Source organism: Pteropus alecto, unplaced genomic scaffold (assembly GCF_000325575.1).
Source record: "Pteropus alecto unplaced genomic scaffold, ASM32557v1 scaffold20, whole genome shotgun sequence".
Taxonomy (NCBI): Eukaryota; Metazoa; Chordata; class Mammalia; order Chiroptera; family Pteropodidae; genus Pteropus; species Pteropus alecto.
This window is the reverse complement of record NW_006436298.1, coordinates 4,537,854-4,556,878: the sequence shown is the minus strand read 5'-3', so window position 1 is coordinate 4,556,878 and position 19,025 is coordinate 4,537,854. Positions and strand designations below refer to the sequence as shown.

Below are 19,025 nucleotides of genomic sequence, written 5' to 3'. Positions count from 1 at the left end.
AAAACATTAATATCATTTGAATAAAAATAAGGGCTTAAAAGCTCTGAGATAGATAGCTCTGCCATCTATCTCTGGGATATAATCAAGGCTAACTAGAGCCTTGTACAGAGTTCAGTCATGTGTATGAGATCCAAAAATAAACCTACAATCTATACAAAAACAACATACATTTGTTTTTGTAGCCTTGATTGCTATGCTTTTAAAAACCTAACAAGAAGTTTCATACAATCGAAATTCAACAGTCTTCCCTATATACTGTACAGTGGTTCTTTCCCTCTAGCCACAAGTTCCATTATTTCATTAATGTACAAATTGAACATAATTTTTTGAGTTCCTCTTTATATATAAAAATAGTCAAAATATTAATTTCTCTTGCAAGTACACAACTTCCAATAAATCTTGCTGTGTTCCCCCTTTTTTTGTCCACAGTTCTTATGAAGAAATCTCTCGTACAATGATGAGTTCTACTGTGTTCTGGAAAGTTTTTAGCAAGGACACTGCTTGTCCATGTTCAATATTGATAAAACTGTAGCCATTAGCCTAGAAGAAAGAAGAAAAATACTATTGAGAAAAACATTTCATAGTAATTTTTTGTACTGGTACGTTTAAATTTCTGCCAGGTAGTCCATAAATCTGGCAGAAAATAAGAAGCATTTTGGCAATTTAAAACAACACTTAGACTCACAAGCCCTACCTCATGTCACTTAAAATCTCTGAAGGTGGAACCCAGGAACCTATAATCTTCCCACATTTTCAGATGATTCCTATGTAGCTGTTGGTGCCAGGAAGCACTTGTCTAAGACAGTGTTTTCAGACATGGTGTTGTGTATGTAGTACTGTGCAACTGAGGTCACCAAGTGGCAAGGGTAGCAGGTCAAGAACACTACACTTCTTATAATTTAAGCTAAACATTTATTGAGGTCTTACTGTAAACCAGATGCACAGTTCTAAGTGCTTCCATGACTTAATTCCTTTAATTCTCATAACACAAAAAAGATTCTTCTATCACCTGTTTAGAGAAGTTAACATTCCTGAACTTAAAATGCTAAGATACAGCAAATATGTATTAAAAAATATCAGTATGACTTTCCAAAGTACAAGGTGGAAATATTTTAAACTATGAAAGCACTAGAGTGTAGCCTATATGAAATATCACTATTTTCATCCACAAATAATTATATACTTCATAAAATGCTTATTTTCAAATTTGGCATTTAATAATTTCTAGAGGTAGATGTTATAAAATAAAAAAATAAAATAATAAAAAAAGATGTATCTTAGTTACCTGAATAATTTTATCACCTGGTTGCAATAATTTTGATGCTGGTCCTTCAGGCTGTACCCTTGTTACAAATATACCCTTTAATAACAACAAAAATGATTATTTAATGGGAAGCAGTATACATAAATAATGGAGTACCAAGGAGCAATTCTTCTCTCAGTACATGAATATATGAATTGTGACAAGTTTTCTGTCTCTTTTGAAATAACACTATGAAAACCGACCCTTTGTTATTTTTGCCCCTGATAATTCTGGCATTAGTAAGAACAGTGACTTCTGTTATAAGTGATGAAGTTACCTCTACGGATATACAAAAAAATAATGACAAAATTAAAAATCACTTCACAATATGAGGCACATGGAAAATTTTTGGTTAAATTTGTATTCTTTGAATGATTAATTTGAACTGATCATATTTCAAAACAAAAAACTGAACAATACAGAGGGAAATCAAAAGGTGATTTGTCTAATTTATATAAATGTTAGATTTTTATTCATATAAAAGTTATTAATTAGTAAAACTTTAAGGGCATTTCAAGGATATATAAACAATACTCACATCATCATCGGGTCTGAATGGGTTTCCTCTTCCCCCAACACCTCCTGATATGCTAAATCCAAGTTCTGGATCCTTTTCAATTCTCACTCGAATCTGAGTTAATATGAAAATATATCACTATTACTTTCTCAGAAAAGGCTGCAATACAGTAACTTCCATATTTAAGTATTGGTAAATTAAGTTCAAGCAAATATAACTATGTAAGGATTCATCTAAAATAAGTATTTGGGCAGATGAAGTGAAATTATGACATGGAATATTATGTTAATGAGTTAGTAAGTTAAAGGCACAGCTAGGATTACAAAGCAAAGCTCCTAACTTAATCTACTGCTGCCTTATGAGGACAGGCAACTACTTAATATTGACCCTATATATTTTTTAGACGTCGTGGATTTTAATGACAGAACACTGACACAAAACATGTATTTTATTATTAGTTTCCATTTGTGAAACATCTAAATAACATAGTATCTTTGTCTATTGGGCGTTTCATAGATATATAAAAGATCCCTGGGTGGTTGTTGGATATTAACCCATTTCCTGAATCTGCTTAGCATATGCTTCAAAGGAGTTGGGATTGATGATCAATTAATAATACTTTTTTAACCAAGCTACACAAAAAGATGCAAAAACTATTTGTTAAAAAACGCTCCTTTTCCCAGAGACCAAACCAAAACGAACAAAACATTTGTTCTCTACCTGTTTCTAATAACATAATTTTATCAATAAACTATCAAAATATATAACTATATAATTCATAATTTTCTAAAAGTACTTTGTAAGATTTAGTTCTCAAAGCAGTTTGGAGACTATAGTCAAGTTCAAAAGCTGAGTGTCAAATAACAATAGCAAACCATATTATGCCAATTCGAGTTTAATGATCTACTAATTGTATTTCTGAAGAAGGTCTGATTACCGAAGTATCATCAACTGGTTTTGGAAAAACAACCACCTTAGGAAAAAGAGCATGCCTATAACACTATATCCTATGTCAATTAATACACAGGGAAGATCACAAAGTTAAACTACAAAGTTTAACACCTCATAAACTTAATGGGAAACCAAACCTTTAAACAAAACGGTAAAAACTATGTTAAAATTCTATATGGATTTATTGCCAACGATTAAATAACCTATAAAAAACGTTAAAAGTTTAGTCTCATATTTCAAATATTCTTGATTATTCTTACCTCTTGCCTTGCCAGTTCATGGCCTTGTCTAGGAGAACAATGGGGCTGTGTATATGGAGGCTGGTGGGCCACTTTCAGCATCAAGTAATCAATTAGTTGTTCTCTAGAGGGATGCCTTGCCACAGATGCCTGAGGAAGGGGGTGATGTATTTGACTATAATTTGCCTGAGGCCTGAGAGGCTGGCCCATCTGTCCATTACTCAAAGGTATCTAAGAAAAACATGAAGTGTCTTAAAATGACCAATAATAATGTCTTATTGCAAATACCTGGATTTTCTTCTTGGAATATTTCAAAAATACTAGAATTTAACATTCTAAATCACACCATTTCATGCCACTTATTTCTTATAATTTTACACTTTTAAAAGAAAAAAGCTATAAATGTTTTAATTCTAAATCTGAGTGCTAGCTGATGGACTCGTTCTTTAAAGCTTTCAAAAGTCATATCTACATTTAAAATTGTTTTCTGTTCAATATAAATGTACCTATCTCATACTAACCAAATGTTAAAATGGTAAACAATATGCCAAAATTTTTAAATTTAAGCCCATTAAAAGGATATTTTTTCCTATACTACATTTAATCTCTCATATATACACAAAAGACGCATTTGCTGATATTTTTCTTCAGAACAAATGTAACTAATTTTGTGGTAGAATTTTTTTCCTAATCTAACTATACTTTTCTACCTTTATTCCTTCCTTTCTAAAGGTAACAAGCCAATTCAGCTATCTAATAGGAAATATGATTCATTCCTCATGTGTATGTATCAGTTAGCAATTTTTAAACTCTATTTAATTCTATAGGATAGTAACTACAAAAATTAAACCTTGGCATTTTATTTTACTTTTCATGAGCTAAATAAAAATCTTGAGTTTATTTTGTTGTTGTTGAAGAATTACCCTCATTCCAGTGCCTCTCATTTTTTAGAGACTAATCTGAACTTTAGACTTAAAAATCACCTTTGTAGAAATGTGGCTAATAGCTTATTCTGTTAGTGTGAGAAATCTATCTAAAAAATAAGGTTGTTTGTATTATAAATATTTGCGCATGAAGAGATTTTTATGTAGAAGAGGAAATAGGTTTGAGCTATTTAAATATTTGAAATATCACTGTTGATTATAAATAAAAAGGTTATCTCATCCACAAGGACATTATAGAAAAACTATGAGGGAAATAAATGAGCCCCATTTTCCTAAAATTATCCAAAGGCAGAAAAGTTTAGGAAAAGACTATGGCAATAGTTTCAGAACTACATACTGTTCTTTGTGAATCTTACTGAAGGATACAAAGAAGTTTTGTTTTTGGTAAAAAATGGTTTTTACTTCTAAAAAAGTTCTTTTTTTCCACTGTTATACTTGAGAGGTTAGTTAATTCTGAAGTCTGGAAACACACATGACTTTTATGACAGAGATATTAGCACAAAGATGTTATTACTCTATGACAAATCTTTTATTATTTACTCTTGATCACTGTAGATCTGAAGCAATTAATCTGTCCAAGAGTACTTAAATGGTTGTGCTGTTATTTTACTACTTACACACAACTCTGTAGATAGCACTTACTTTTCTCCATGTTTATATCATTCTTTCCTATGTGCAGATTGAATACTTTTCTCCTGGAGAGAATTCTCCAGGCTATAATTACTTCTGACTCCTTCTTAAGAGTCCCTGACACCTAGACACTTGGTCATGCCTGCCATTCTCTATTAATGTTATACATACCTTTGGAATATATTAAGCTATGATTGATTAGCAGATGGCTCAGGAGAGTAAAAAGCATTAAAAAAAAATCAGTAACCTAAACCACAAAATTGATAATAAAAAGAAAAAAAAAAAAAAAGGTGACAGAGCTCAATTGAAAGAAAAAAAAAGGAGGTAAAATAGATACCTACAAACTTAAATGTTATATGGCTGGATTTCTACTCTCCAGAACAATGTAGAAGTTTATGTGATACATAACCAGGTTTCATAATTTTATCTGGTTATACTAGGAAATGGGATTAATTGAGAAAGAACTGAAGAGAACACTAAAGAAAAGAATTATCTGGCATTGGTGACCGAAAAGTAAACTCTCTAAATGGGTGACGCTTTAATCACAAAAGTAATTAAGAATATAACCATCATCTAATCTACCACATACAGAACTCTTTCAAGATGACTTCTAATTACATTTAAAGTATCTGAAAATGCCTTCGCTAATAGTAAAACATCCTTAAATGAAGAATTTAAGACAGGTTCATCTTTGACTCTCCAAATAGGTTTACTGTCAGGAATGTCAAAAAAGCCCCTGATTCAAGTGATAAAATAAGTGAAACAATAGAAATCCAAAAATAACAACAAAATAGTTCTCCAGTATCAGGAAAAAAAATCATAGAATAAACTGAGAAATAACAGAGTGCAATCTATTTCTCAATTAGTAAAAAAAAAAATCTTTTTGGGTAAAAAAGATGAAGGGATTAGGAAGTACAAATTGGTAGTTATGAAATAGTTATGGGGATATTAAATAAGCATCGGGAATAGAGTTAATAATATGGTAATAACTACATACAGTGCCAGATGGGTACTAGACTAACTAGGGTAGGGGATCACTTCGTAAATTATATAAAAGTCTAACCATATGCTGTAACTTGAAACTAATATAAAATAATACTGTTAACTGTAATTGAAAAATCAGAAAGAAAGAGAAAAAGGTGAAGGGGAATAAGAACTTCCAGGTATAAAACAAATGAGTCATGAGGACATGGTGTACAGAATAGGGAATATAGTCAATAACATTGAGAGAGCGCTATACAGTGTCAGATGGTTGCTGAACTTTTCATGGTAATCACTTCTTTAGGTACACGAATGTTAAACAACTATGGTGTACACCTGAAACTAATATTGTAAGTTAGTTGTATTTTAATAAAAATCTTAACAAAAATAAACAATAAAATCCTTACTAAGCAAGGAGAGAAAAGTCATCAAAAAAGTACTTTGGTGTTAAAGCATTTATGGTATTTGTAGTTCAAAGCCAGAGGATTGTAAGCTCACAGATGCCGCCTCATTTATTTCCTGAGCACCTACTTTCATCAAGCTGTCTGGAGGAACATCTCTGTGACTAAGTGTAGCTGATGAGTAGCTGTGCTGTTCTGAAATGAATATACCATCTGGACAAGGATCTCCTGGAAAGGATGTCTGGGGATGCTTCAAATTAGGGGAAAACAGAAAGTAAACAGATAATGATCTTTAAGATATGTAACCAAAATGATGATGATTCTTGAGAGGAGATCAGAAAATAGTAGTGCTAGATAACAGAAACATGAGGAGCCAAATAAAACATGACCATCAAGAACTGCCACCGATCTTACTACCTTTTTAATGGGTCTTAACTTATTGTAGTGATCATTTCATAATACATACATATATCGAATCATCATGATGGACTAATACAATATTATATGTCAATTATATCTCAATAAAAATAGAAAAAATTAGTACTTTTAACCATTTTCCAACATTAATGGCAAAATGTTTGTTCTTGTAATGTGTGAAAAGTAAACACAGCTATACACTATTAAGGTATTTCTTTATAATGCTTTTAGGTTTATTTACATTAATACCTATCTTTTAACACTTTGAGCAATAAATTTAGTTATTAATCTGAGTCCTAACTTTTACACTTGATCTTAGCCAAAAGTCTGAGAAGCAATGAGAGTCCCAACTTTTAAGAGCAACTATAATACACTGCTGTTGAACACCACAAAGTTTTTTTAACAGCACAGTATCACCCAGGGTTTTCTTTTTAATGATGAGCAGTACTAATAAACATACAGTCATATAAAACTGGCTTTAGCTTAATACTATCATACTTATATTAGTCAGCTTCGAATTTTCAAAAGCACTGGTTTGATGAATTCTTTTTAAAATTCAAATTCAAATTTTTATATATGAAATAATATCCTTATAGTTTATCACAAAGATAACTTTAGAGAAAGAACAGATTCAATATCTCTTTATCTCTGAATATTTCTTATAAGTATGCTTATTCTGGGAAGCAAAATGCCTATATTTTTCACTTAGCTATATTTTAGAAAACTAAAGGAATTGTGATAAATAGCATTATCGTCACTTTCAAACAGTATATGGCTAGCAACATACATATGCAAATTATATCATGTTGAAAAATAATCTGAAATCTACTTCATTATAATATGCCACATAATATACACAAACTTAAGGGTTTATAATTTAATCTTAGAAGCTATACCTGTAAGTGATCTATCGTGCACAGGTAGTTGCTAATTCAAACCATGGCATAGCATTTTTAGATCTGGTTTGATCAAATTTCGTGTATTTATACAATGAATACTTTATTTTCCTTCTCAATTTTTGAGCTATGCTTTCAGAATACATAAAAATCAACTTCGCTCATAACTTGAAGTTTAAATTCAAGCCTCACGTACAACCACGTTTATCTAGTCTTTAAAAGAACAAGTATATTATATATGGAAAAGTAAAATGTAACAGAATTAAAGGGTCTGAATTTAAGAATGATGAGCAAAAAACATTACTGTATAAGATCTTGGAACGAACAATTATGACAATAAAGATTACTCCTAAGTTAATAAAAGCCCCTGGGGTCTTTACTCTGTGGCTTCAGTTGGAATAAGTCTTAGAAATGCAGGGTTTCATAGCCATCACCCTTCTCTCTCCCCATTTCAAACTGATAAGTCACAAAACAATTGCTGCCACTTTAACATACCATGGAAACCAAGTGGTGGCCAGCGACAGAAGACAGAAGGCAGAGCAAGATGGGTGATGCACAGCCAGAAAAAAGCAAATCCTACTCTAGAACACAAGAGGGCAAAGCCAAGAGTGTATTACAAAGTGTGTGTGTGTGGGGTGGGGTGGGGAGAGTCGGGTCAGCCCTCCGACTCCATTAGGACATCATGGACTGCTGCCCTGAAGAGTGAGCTTACACAAGAGGGCAAAGCCAAGAGTGTATTACAAAGTGTGTGTGGGGGGGGAAAGGGGAGGGAGGCGGGAGAGAGAAGGGCATGGATGCTCAAGTAAAAGCAAAGGACCCAGAAGTAAGCAGGGTCAATATGGAAATAAAACTGAGGAAGGGATAAAATAAGGCCATAAAGGAAGATAAAGTAAGGCCATAAAGGGATAAAATAAGGCCATATAATAAGGCCATAAAGGATGGAGAGGGTCAAGGAAATATTTAGAGGGCATGCTACCACCTCAAGTTGTTATGAAAAATCTTAATACAGCCATGTCAGAGTTGTTCTTTTTCCTTCTCTGCTTATTCTTATCCCCTACCCTTAACTTTCATTAAAAGAATAAACTCTTCTTCTTTACCACCAATGAAAATGTGGGTAATAAAGAATTTGGATTTTGTCTTTTCACTGGTACTTAATACAGTTTCTCTAGTATCACATTTAATCATGTTCAGTGAATTATGATTAAACTTAGTTCCACTTAGTTCTTAGTGCTTTTTATTTGCTAACAATCATTAAACTGCAAATTACTTTTCCCCACAACTCCTCTGTGGATTACATATGGCACAGCCTTAAAATCTTGAGTTTAGGGAGAGCAAGCTAATTTTAAGAGAAAGCACTGAGAATAATTTTTTTAAAAACCTCTCAGTTATTCTTATTGCTCATGCTTTTTACATAAAAAGTTAACTACATCCTTAATTATGATCAAAGAAACTTAAATCAGCTTTGCAGAAAAGTTTTAGCACTAAGCCACGGAGGAACTGGGAGGTAATCAAGATACCTAACCCACAATAAAAATTTATTTTTTAAAAATGTTTAAACATTGAAATGTGGGGTTTACTTTTCTTCTACGTACTAAAGTACTGGTCTACAACAGGTACTCACTCGAAAAATGTGCCCACCAGAACCTCTTCCGTCTGCAACACTCAAGGCAAGACTGCCTTGGCTGCCATGCAGATCCCTAGAGCTGCCATAGTGAAAGTTGCTTACAGCAGTAAAATTGGAATTAAAGGACCTTGACAGCATGCTCTGAATAAAGAGGGGATAGATTTAACAGAGATTAGTGCAGCATGCAAAATTCACAAGACATGTTATGTACACAGATGTATTTACAATAACCCCAATACCACACAGAAATATCATGCAACATGGAATTTTCAGTGCCACTGAAATTGGCACTATTTAACATATATTTACATGACAACATAAACATAGACACACAAATTACATGTAATCCAACCATCACATTTAAACACCAAAGGATAAAGTATAAAAATATAGATGCTTTCATGCTATTATTTCCTTTACTCCAGACATATAACTTATTAGTTCATAAGAAAATAGGAATTAATGTCATATCCAGATGTATCTGTACACATACATAGTTACACATGGAACACAAACTCCCCTATAAGATAAATTTTACCAACAACCAGTTATTTCTAAGTCAAAATGAATTTCTAGAGTCTTTCATTTTGTAGAAATTGCATTATTATTAAGTAAATGCAGAATTTAAATATACATAATATAGCACAAAATATATCTGCAAAACATACCACCAGGCTCTTGGCCATAGCAATGTCTAAAAATAATTATCTTCCACATTTAGAAAAATCTCTTACATTAGGTAAAAGTATAATAGAAAAACAGAGGATTTTAGGATATAACATTTAAAAGGCTCCCACTGCTCTAGAATTACCAAGATTAAAAAAAACAACTAGAAAATACATGTATAAAAACTTTTCCATTCAAATAAATAGATATTAAAGATTATTTTACTTTAGGAATTAGTAGTAGCCTTTGCCGCTTAAGCTTGAAGAACTACTGATGGGACCCTTCCAAAGATTGAGTTTATATGAATGCTTAATCACTAATCCCAGAGCTGCTTGAAAAATGTACCTCAATAAATGCAATGCCTGATTCTCATTATTCTTGCTTGTTTATCCCCAGAGTTGTTAACTGCTGTTCTTTCATGTGGTTGCTTTTTAGTCGTGTCCCTGAATACTAAAGGTCTGATGGTCAAACTGAGAGAAACCACACTGAGCATGGCTTGTTAATAAGAAATACAGAAATGTCATAACAAACATTTCTATGTTACTCTTATGGAATATATACCTTCTCTAGATTATGAAGTTGATGTTGAATACCAAGAACATTAATATGACATTCCAGAATGAAATGGATCTAAAATAGTACAATGTATACTTTTATTCCATAGATTCTAAAGTAATGATTAAAGAAAAAGTCAAACTTAATAGGCTAGGCCAGTACTTTTCCAAATCATTTCATGAAAGGTAAAGATTTGGCAGAAGCAATTCAGAGATTCCATAAACATTAGAATGTAAAAATAAAAAAATTATACACACAGTTACATACATACACATTTTGTTTTAATGTATTATTAACCTAAAGGGACAGACTGTCCCTGTTTAAGGATATACAGATCGGGAACAAAGCCTTTTCTGTCATCTTTAAACATATATCGGATTTTTGTAAATATTTCACTGACTAAGAAGCTGAAGCTCAGAATAGGTCTGGTTTTTAATTCAGGGTTGTGCCTAGGCATCCATATAAAACTGTGCCCCATTCACAACACATCAACACATTGTGCAGAGTTCAATTATGTGCTGGACATATGTCCTCCACACTGTTGTTCATTATATGCTAAAAATTGTACAATAGCAAGTGAGCATGGAAATTATGTTGTTAATCATATTTTGGTTGAGTGCTTTTTGTCTAAGTTTTTTAATAAGTAATATTAGCAAATGCTGACATTAGTAATAATTCAACTTTGAAATAAAAATTTTTATTTATTTTCAATGCTGTTGATATTTTATTTGTAAATGTCTTGAGATTTTTGAGGTGAGATCTATTTTATAAGTTTGGGTTCAGGTAGTTGGTTGTGGGGGTGAGAAGGGATGTTACTACTACAAGGTTTTAAAACCAATTAAAAGCCAATAACTTACCTATTTCTGTATTGTTATTAAACTCTCATGTGGGCAAAGTAGTAACTTACCTCCAGAGGTAGGACAGGCATAGTGAAATTGCCTGGATAAAGTTTTCAAATGTCCACTATGCCACCAGAATTTTGTTTGCAGAGGAAGAGGAGTTGCAGAGGAGCAAATACAGATCTTCCATCACACTCTACCATTGTTAATCAATGCTTTCAAGTTTGGAGTCTAAATCATGTTGCCCTGTGTCCTCATAAGGCTTTTCTTAGTGTTATTGAACTTATTCTCACCTCTAAATTACCAGTGGGCTCAACTGAGAAACTAATGTCATTTACACTTCAAGCAACTGTATGACAAATTTCTAAATATAAAAAGCAGAGAGGCACAAATGAACAATGAGGTGGTTGCTACTTGCTTCCTATTTGCTGAAGTCCAGGCACATCTCTGTCGGACAGGATAAGTAATGAGAGAACAGCCATCTGAGATGTCAACTAATAATATAATGTAATATAATATGGTACATATAGTATAATATAGTAAATAAACTCATCTCTTACTCCAAAGCTCCTATTCCTCCTCTAGGTCCAAGGATAGTTAATGGCATTCTCAACAATCAGTTATTCCAGGCGCCAATCTCAAACTTAATCCCTTTCCTTCAATGACTGATTAAAGGAATAATCCAATCAGAAGTAAACTCATAAAGTCTATTTCAGAATTGCCTCTTGCATTCATTCCTTTGTCTCAATTCTACTAATACATTTCTCATTTATTTAATGGACCACCAGACAGTCTCATAAGTCAATCAACTTAACTATGGACTCTTCCTCCTCAAATCCAATTCCACATTATCATCAGAAGTTTATTTATAAAATAGCTATACTACTCCTGTGATTAAAAATTTCTAGATTCCTTTAAAAAAAAAAAAGCACACAAGTTCAAAAAAGCCTCAACAGTATGTACAAAGTTACAGCTCAAACAAATAGATGAAAATGAAGTTTCCCAATACCTATAGACAGCTCAGCTCTTTAAAGTTGAGAGGATAGCACTGCATAGAACTAACATGAATTGACATAAGGTATTAATTATATTTTAGGTATTTTTTTCTGAAAAATTTGACTTAAGAAATTGTTTTGAGGTTGTATATGTTTGGCTACTTTTAGAAATGTATCTTAAGCAGAGGTAAGGTAATTCTTAGGTAAAATTCATTAAAGAATATGATACACACACACACACACACACACACAGAGCCACAGAACTGTGGCACTGATATATTGGCTTTACAAGATATTTAAAAATTTTTAACTCCTTTTAAAAAACAAACAGAAGCTATTTTGCCAACAATTTCCAAACTACAGTAGAGCCACACGCCTGAGTTCAAATAGGTCAGTAATGCAGTTCAGAAAAGAGTAAATGCCATGCCAGAAGCCATCAGTGTCAGTGACAGTGTTAGTTATATAACTGGGGAGGGGTGGGCAATCTTAGATAAAATATTTACATTTATAGTACATTTCTTGTTTTTTTTTTTTCTGTTAACTATATAAAGATTGTTTATTTTTGTACACATATTTACATAATCAACAATTAATAGATGACAACAGTTCAGAAAATGCTAAACGGAGGCAAACATGTATATATGTATGTATTATTTATAGTATGTGTGGCACAATCCAAAGAGGTACATACATAAATATAGAATATGAATGTAAGCCCATTAGAAAACAGTGAGGAATAAGAAAAGGGAAAGTAGCTTACACTACTATCAATTGTTTTTGGTCTGGCTAAGTATGAAGTTGGAACTCTATTCTCGGTACCAAAAAACCCCTATTAGAATATAAGTATATTTTCAATAATTCGGAGCACTTTGTTTTACCTTTTTTAAAAAGCAAAGAATGCTAACTATTTTAAAGGAAAAGTAGTAAATTCACAAAGGAGAGAATGAAAAATTCATGTTTAATTACCTTTTCTAACTTTTTGGCCTCAATGTGTCGTAGTACTTGTTCTCGCCAATCAAGAGGAACTTTACTTTTTCCCGGAGGATCTAATAAAGAATGCTCAGAACCAACCCTTGCATTTGGTCTTTTTGAAGGACTAGTCCGTGAATAATTGAAATCACTAACTGACATAGTTCTCTCTGGTATTTCACTAACCGAAGGTCGAGCACTCTGAGGCCTAGATGCATTTGGACCATCGATGCTGTATGTTCGTGCTGAAAGAGGTCTCTGTGATCCTGGCATCACTGGAGGAGTTCTTCCAACTGAGTGTAACTCCCTGTACGATAAATAATCTCCTTCGGGGACGTGTGCCCGCCTGGTGGGACCTGGCTCACCAAGATTTACAGAGGCTGTGGATGACACGCTGCTTTGTCGCTGAACTGTATTTCGAGTTGCTCCAGGAACGAGGCGGTCATTTGGTGAGATGGCCCACATGTCCCCATGTCTTCCTGGGCCAAGTCTCGGATGTAAATGGTATCCGGTACTAGCTCGAATGTTGTTATGGTTAGAGAAATTCATATTGGCAGAATGTTTAGCGTAACTGTGATTTTCTGTGCTTTCTGATCTAGGAAGGCGCTGAGGAGGAAAACTGACATGATCTATTTGAGGGTTTTGTTTGGAGTGCCACAAAGTGTCCTTGACTGAAGCACTGCTGCTATACTGAATATTATATTGTGGAGGACCATATATTTGAGGCATAGATTGTGGGCCACTTGTTGTGGGTCCTCTTATATTTGGCTCTTCAGGATTATGATTTGAATCAAATTTGAAAATCGCCTTTGTACCTGATATTAAATCAGAAGATGAAGAAGAAGCAGTAAATACCTGCAGTGGTTGATCATATAAAAGCGTAGCAGACTTACTTCTGACTATATTTTTCCCATCAACAGTAGATGTGACTTTAACTGTTGCACTTGGCTGCTGGGGTCCATTATCACTAATAATGTCATAGATTTTTAACCCTCCAGTCTCCATATTAGTTATGCTATGAGATTTCACAACAGATCCAATTGGCCCACTTCTCTGAGGGGAGAGATCTTCAGTGCTTTTGGAAATACCCATATCGACAGAAGAATCAGTGTCAAGTGGTTCAGTCCTCCTAGGAGACTGTGGAGTTGCCTCAGAATGTCCATTTACCTTATTTATACATTCCAGATTAGGATACTTGTTTCCATTTTCCAAGTGCTCAGCTTCTCCTTTAGCATTAATGCTTAAAAATCCCGTTCCAAGCACTATATCCTGTGTCTTTGATCTTTCTGCTCTCTCTGGTTGAAATGTATCATTAGTTACAAGTTTATTAAGATTCATATTGATATGGTCTAATTTGTGAGATTCATCAGATGTGGCTGTTGAGTCATCTTTCTCAATAAGAGCTTCAGGTAAGTTAAAATCATTTTTATCATGAATCTTGAATTTTTCCTCTGTTGAATGGTTTAAAATATCTCCATTTTGTAAAAGGCTGTTAAAATTTTCATCTTCTTGCCTAAAACAAAGATAATTTTATCACAAACATCACAAAGTCCAGTTTTCTTAGTAAGAGGAACATTAATAACTAATTAGTTAATGTGTAGGTATACGAAGTTAAAATAGTTGACGGGAATTACAGATGAAAGGCATTTATTATCAACCTTGTAATTTAAAAATATTATAATAGTCAAATAATATAGATTTAGATTAAAGACAAAACATACTAAGTAAAACTCATAGATAATCAATATTAATTTTCATCATGAACCACTTAGTCAAAATACAGAGCTAAAAACATTTAACTCTGAAAAAATAGTTACCAATATAATATAATAAGCTTTGGGTTCAGTAGCAACCCAAATCTTTCTATCAAGAACGCTAGCTGATAGATTAACATGAAGGTAAAATGGTATACTTTTACTTTGATAACCAAACTTCTTGAAAGCTTAAATAATAAATTTGTTTTAAACTTTAGCTAAATTCCAGCCTTTAGGAATTCAGTCTTGTTTTAGAGAGTTTGACCTACAAATTTAAGCCTAACGCAAAGATATAGCACTAATCAAAAGTATTTGAATGAATCCTTTAATTACATCTCCCCCAAATAATTTTGCATTTTTAACCCTAAAAATACCCCCTTTCAACTTACTCCAGTCTGTAATACCTAGAAATATTATAAAACTGTTCAACCTTTAACAAAGAGAAATAGAATATATTTTAAATCTTTTCTTCCCCACTTAAAATATTAATCTAAAACGAAAATGTATAAAAGTTAATTAGTCATAAAATAATGGAGAAATTATATGCTTCCTGAACCATTTCTATAATATTTGTGAAATCTTTATGTTTCATGCATTAGTCATATATATTTATTTACCTTAATATCTCTATTGTACAAATAAATCATTTTGTTGAGACGTTCACAAACCTGATTTTTGAATTAATACCAATATGAGTTTGTTTCACTGGAGAGCAGAGTGAGGTATCTTGACTGCTATCGGTATTAAGAGAAACTGAATCAGACATCCGAGATGGAGAAGAACAGTTGCTGTTATTCTGATTGCTATTGTGTGTAACTTCATCTGATAAAGAATCTGTATCCTTTGTATCATCTGAAACAAAAATACTTAAGCTGTTGATAAAGTCACGAAGAACTCTATGAAATATATTTCAGTAATGACAAATGACATTTATATTGTCCTGGTTCAATGTATAAGGTAAAGAATCACATGGATAAGATAACCAGAGGCACCTCTGAAAATTCAGTCCTAATACACACATAAATTGAAGAATTTTAAAATAGTGATACCTTTAGTATCTAAAAAAATATAACCAATGTTAGGGTCGCTCAGAATTTGATTTAGTTATAACTACTGACAGGATGATTACACAGTGTTCTCTAAGCTATCAATTAGTTTAAGTGTATATGCTTTTCCATTCATTTATAATTTTAAAAAGTCATAACAATAACAAATATAGAGTATAGTTCACAGCCTTGGTACACTTATCTGGGGAAGAAATTATTTTCTACATGTATGGAATTGTTTTCATGTAGGAACTGTATATAAATTTCAAAGAACTGTATATAAATAGTGAACTCAATATACAAGATGGTTTTGTGTGTAACAATTACATAAGCGTAAGACAATATTCATATTCCATTATAGGCTAGTATAAAAAAGTAGTTTTTAAAAGTAGTGATCAAAAAGATAGTAACGTAACATCTTTACAATGCTAAAGGATGTTTTTAACTAATTCTAGCCTAATCATAGAAATAGTATATACAGACATAGGAGAATACATGAATTAAGGATATTTTTGTAGTTCCAACATCTCAGTTCAAGTAGTCTGAACTGCGTCAACAATTAAAAACAGTAGTATATGGGGCTCTGTAACTTCAACTTTAAGATATCAGAGTCTTGGATCATAAATTTTAAAAATAATGTTAAACTATATGGCACTTAAATTCTTTCCTAGATACATTCCTCTTCTTCCATCTTGGTATTATGGAACAATTGTGACAATTAGATAATAACATGTAAAATATTTAACATATAACAAGCAGCAACTAATAAGTACTCAACAAACATTACCATTATTATTATGAACACAAGCTATTCGAGGGCAACCTTGATAGTAAGTTTCATTAATGCCATAAAGGCAAAGGTTGGATAAATATTTGGTGGAGATGGTGTAGAGGTGTTCAGGCACTGGTAGGACGGAGTGAGGGAAGGATAAAGGAAGTGATAGATAATCTCCAAGCTTCCTTTCATTTCTAGGAGTCTAAGATTCTATGTTACATGAAAGAATGTCTGGAAAGGGGGGTGGTTCAAAAATAAGTTCAGGGATAGATAAAATAACAAGAATCTACTATAAGTCAGGTAATATGTTAGATCTGAGTACACTGAATAATTTAGTATATCTGATATTCACAAAATCCTTCATTAGCCTCATTTTATGTCAAATTAGGTATGTACAGATGGATAAAATTAGGCAGAGCTCAAGAATCATAAAACAAATAAGTGGTGGAAATGAAATCATAATCTAGGCTTGTCTGCCTTTGTTATAAAGTCCATGCCCTTGTAAGCAGACTTGCACAAGGGAGAACAGGTCTATCAAGAGAAGAAACAGGCCTTTTAAAAAGGCATGTTTTAAAAATTGTTGCTAAACAGTGTTTTAAATAATATAATGACATTTAATGAAATTTATTCCAAAAAATTATAAATTTTATTCAGTGCATTTCTATTCTTAGCACTTTCCTTTAACGGCTAACCTTTCTTGTTATTACTAAGTGCTACCACTTTTGGCTGGTTAATAGATGTTTCAATTAATGGCGGTCGCATCTCTGCCATTTTCATTTCTTCATCAGAAGAAAGTTCTTCAGATTCCTAATTTAAAGAAAAAAGAGTGAAAATATTTATGAAAATAGATTTTGGTTTCTTTAAATGAATAAATATTAAGTCATAAGAACATCAGATAGGAAAGAATGTTTAGAACATGTCTGAAACCTTTTTATGGTAACATGTAGTGACTAAAAGTAGTATATGATTTATTTTAAAAATTTCAAGATAACAGCAATAAAACTATGGTAGTTATTAACAATATGCCAAAGCACTTATGGGATTAATTTTCTGTGGCAGGCCTTAATTCGAGTGTACTAATGATTACTTGTGCCTGGTACTATGTCAAGTACCAGAGGAATGAAATAAAATAAAATAATTCCTGTCATTGAAAAACTCAGTTTGCTCCAATAAAAAGTCTTCCTAATCCTCAAATTTATTACCTCAAGGATCAATAGATTCTAAGGAATCAGAACTGAGGTAATTCTTCTTCTGCTAAAATGAATTAATGGCAATTTTTGTCTAATAGGAAGACAGAATTTTATATTATTCTCCATAAATTTTTCTCTAATATTTGGCAATTATCCCAAGTTATCTAGCATCGAAAGCTATTCCATAGGGAAAAAAAGACCTATTAATGGAAAAATTATAATATTGTATAAAAAAATCAGATCTTCTGCAGGTTAAATTATTCCCAGTTAATATGATGAAAAAAAAAAAAAGGTTTTAAAAAGGTGTTCTGTTAAAAGTACTAAGACCTTTTGGTACTCACAAGTGCCATATTAAATATATAGACTGGAGTCAGCAAGCTTTCAGTGAAAAGGCCAGACAGTAAATATTTTACACTTAGAGGGCCGTGCAATGATCTGTTTCAATTACCCAACTCTACTGTTGTGCACAAAAGTAGTTAGAGATAAGATGCAGAAAAATGACCAGGGCTGTATGCCAGTAAAACTGAATTTCATCTAATTTTTCACATCATGAAATATTCTTTTGATTTTTATTCAACCATTTAATAATGTAAAAGCTCTTACAAGTTCTTAGCTTGCAAGCCACACAAAAACAGGTAGTGGGCAGATCTGGGCCATAGGCCATAGTTTGCCAACCCTATTCAAGACTGTACTACAATGGAAAGAGTTGGACTGGTAATTGTAGAATAGAAAAGGAATGTAAATTCTGTCTAGTCTTGAACTGTGAGTTAAGAGGGGAATGACATTCTGAGTAGAGGAAAGCATGCAAATAAAAGGTATGGCAAGTCAGCTCCAAGCAGTTGGAGCTCAGGATAAGTGGCAGGAGGCAGAAAAGGTAGGCTGGATTGGATGCTGAAAGATTATGCCGAGTATAGACTCAATGAAGTGTGTGTTGGGTATGACTGAAAGTTGCCAAGCCAGAAACTCACAAGGTCAGACAGACCATATTTTAAAATGAAGAATGTATAGGAAGAGAAAGAGACTGGTAGGAAGGAATCTAGCTATCACGTCAGTCCTGGAGAAAAAAAGACCACATTTGTCCTTAGGCAATGGCACTGATAGCCTGAAGACAAAAAGAATTCCACAGAAATTTTGGAGTTAACAGGACTTAATGACAATGAATGTAACGAGGAAGGGCAAATGGTGTGTCCTAATCTTTGATATCTGCAGCACTTAAAACTGCTGACCAGAGAGACTTTCTTCTTCATGAAATTATATTATACCTGGGCTTCTGGGAACTGCAGTCTCCTAAATCTCCTCCCACCTTTCTTTCTCCTTTGTCCACATCACTTAA

The 19,025-nt window shown here is 32.8% G+C and overlaps 1 protein-coding gene across 5 annotated transcripts in view; it reads right to left on the bottom strand.

The window, feature by feature from the left end:
- Nucleotides 1-319: 319 nt before the first annotated feature.
- The window catches only part of ERBIN (erbb2 interacting protein), a 93,584-nt gene continuing 74,878 nt past the window's right edge, over nucleotides 320-19,025 (bottom strand). For 2 of the 5 annotated variants that reach the window (XM_006913090.2, XM_015590419.1), the window contains exons 19-25: nucleotides 17,195-17,309; nucleotides 15,350-15,533; nucleotides 12,925-14,440; nucleotides 3,032-3,241; nucleotides 1,842-1,934; nucleotides 1,286-1,360; nucleotides 320-540 (exon numbers count right to left, since the gene is read on the bottom strand). In XM_006913090.2, the coding sequence (XP_006913152.1) occupies nucleotides 433-540; nucleotides 1,286-1,360; nucleotides 1,842-1,934; nucleotides 3,032-3,241; nucleotides 12,925-14,440; nucleotides 15,350-15,533; nucleotides 17,195-17,309 (2,301 nt within the window). In that variant the 3' untranslated portion in view covers nucleotides 320-432. Of the gene's footprint in view, nucleotides 541-1,285; nucleotides 1,361-1,841; nucleotides 1,935-3,031; nucleotides 3,242-6,096; nucleotides 6,217-10,130; nucleotides 10,134-12,924; nucleotides 14,441-15,349; nucleotides 15,534-17,194; nucleotides 17,310-19,025 lie in introns of all 5 variants that reach the window. The other 3 variants (XM_025047671.1, XM_006913091.2, XM_006913092.2) reach the window with 3 other exon arrangements.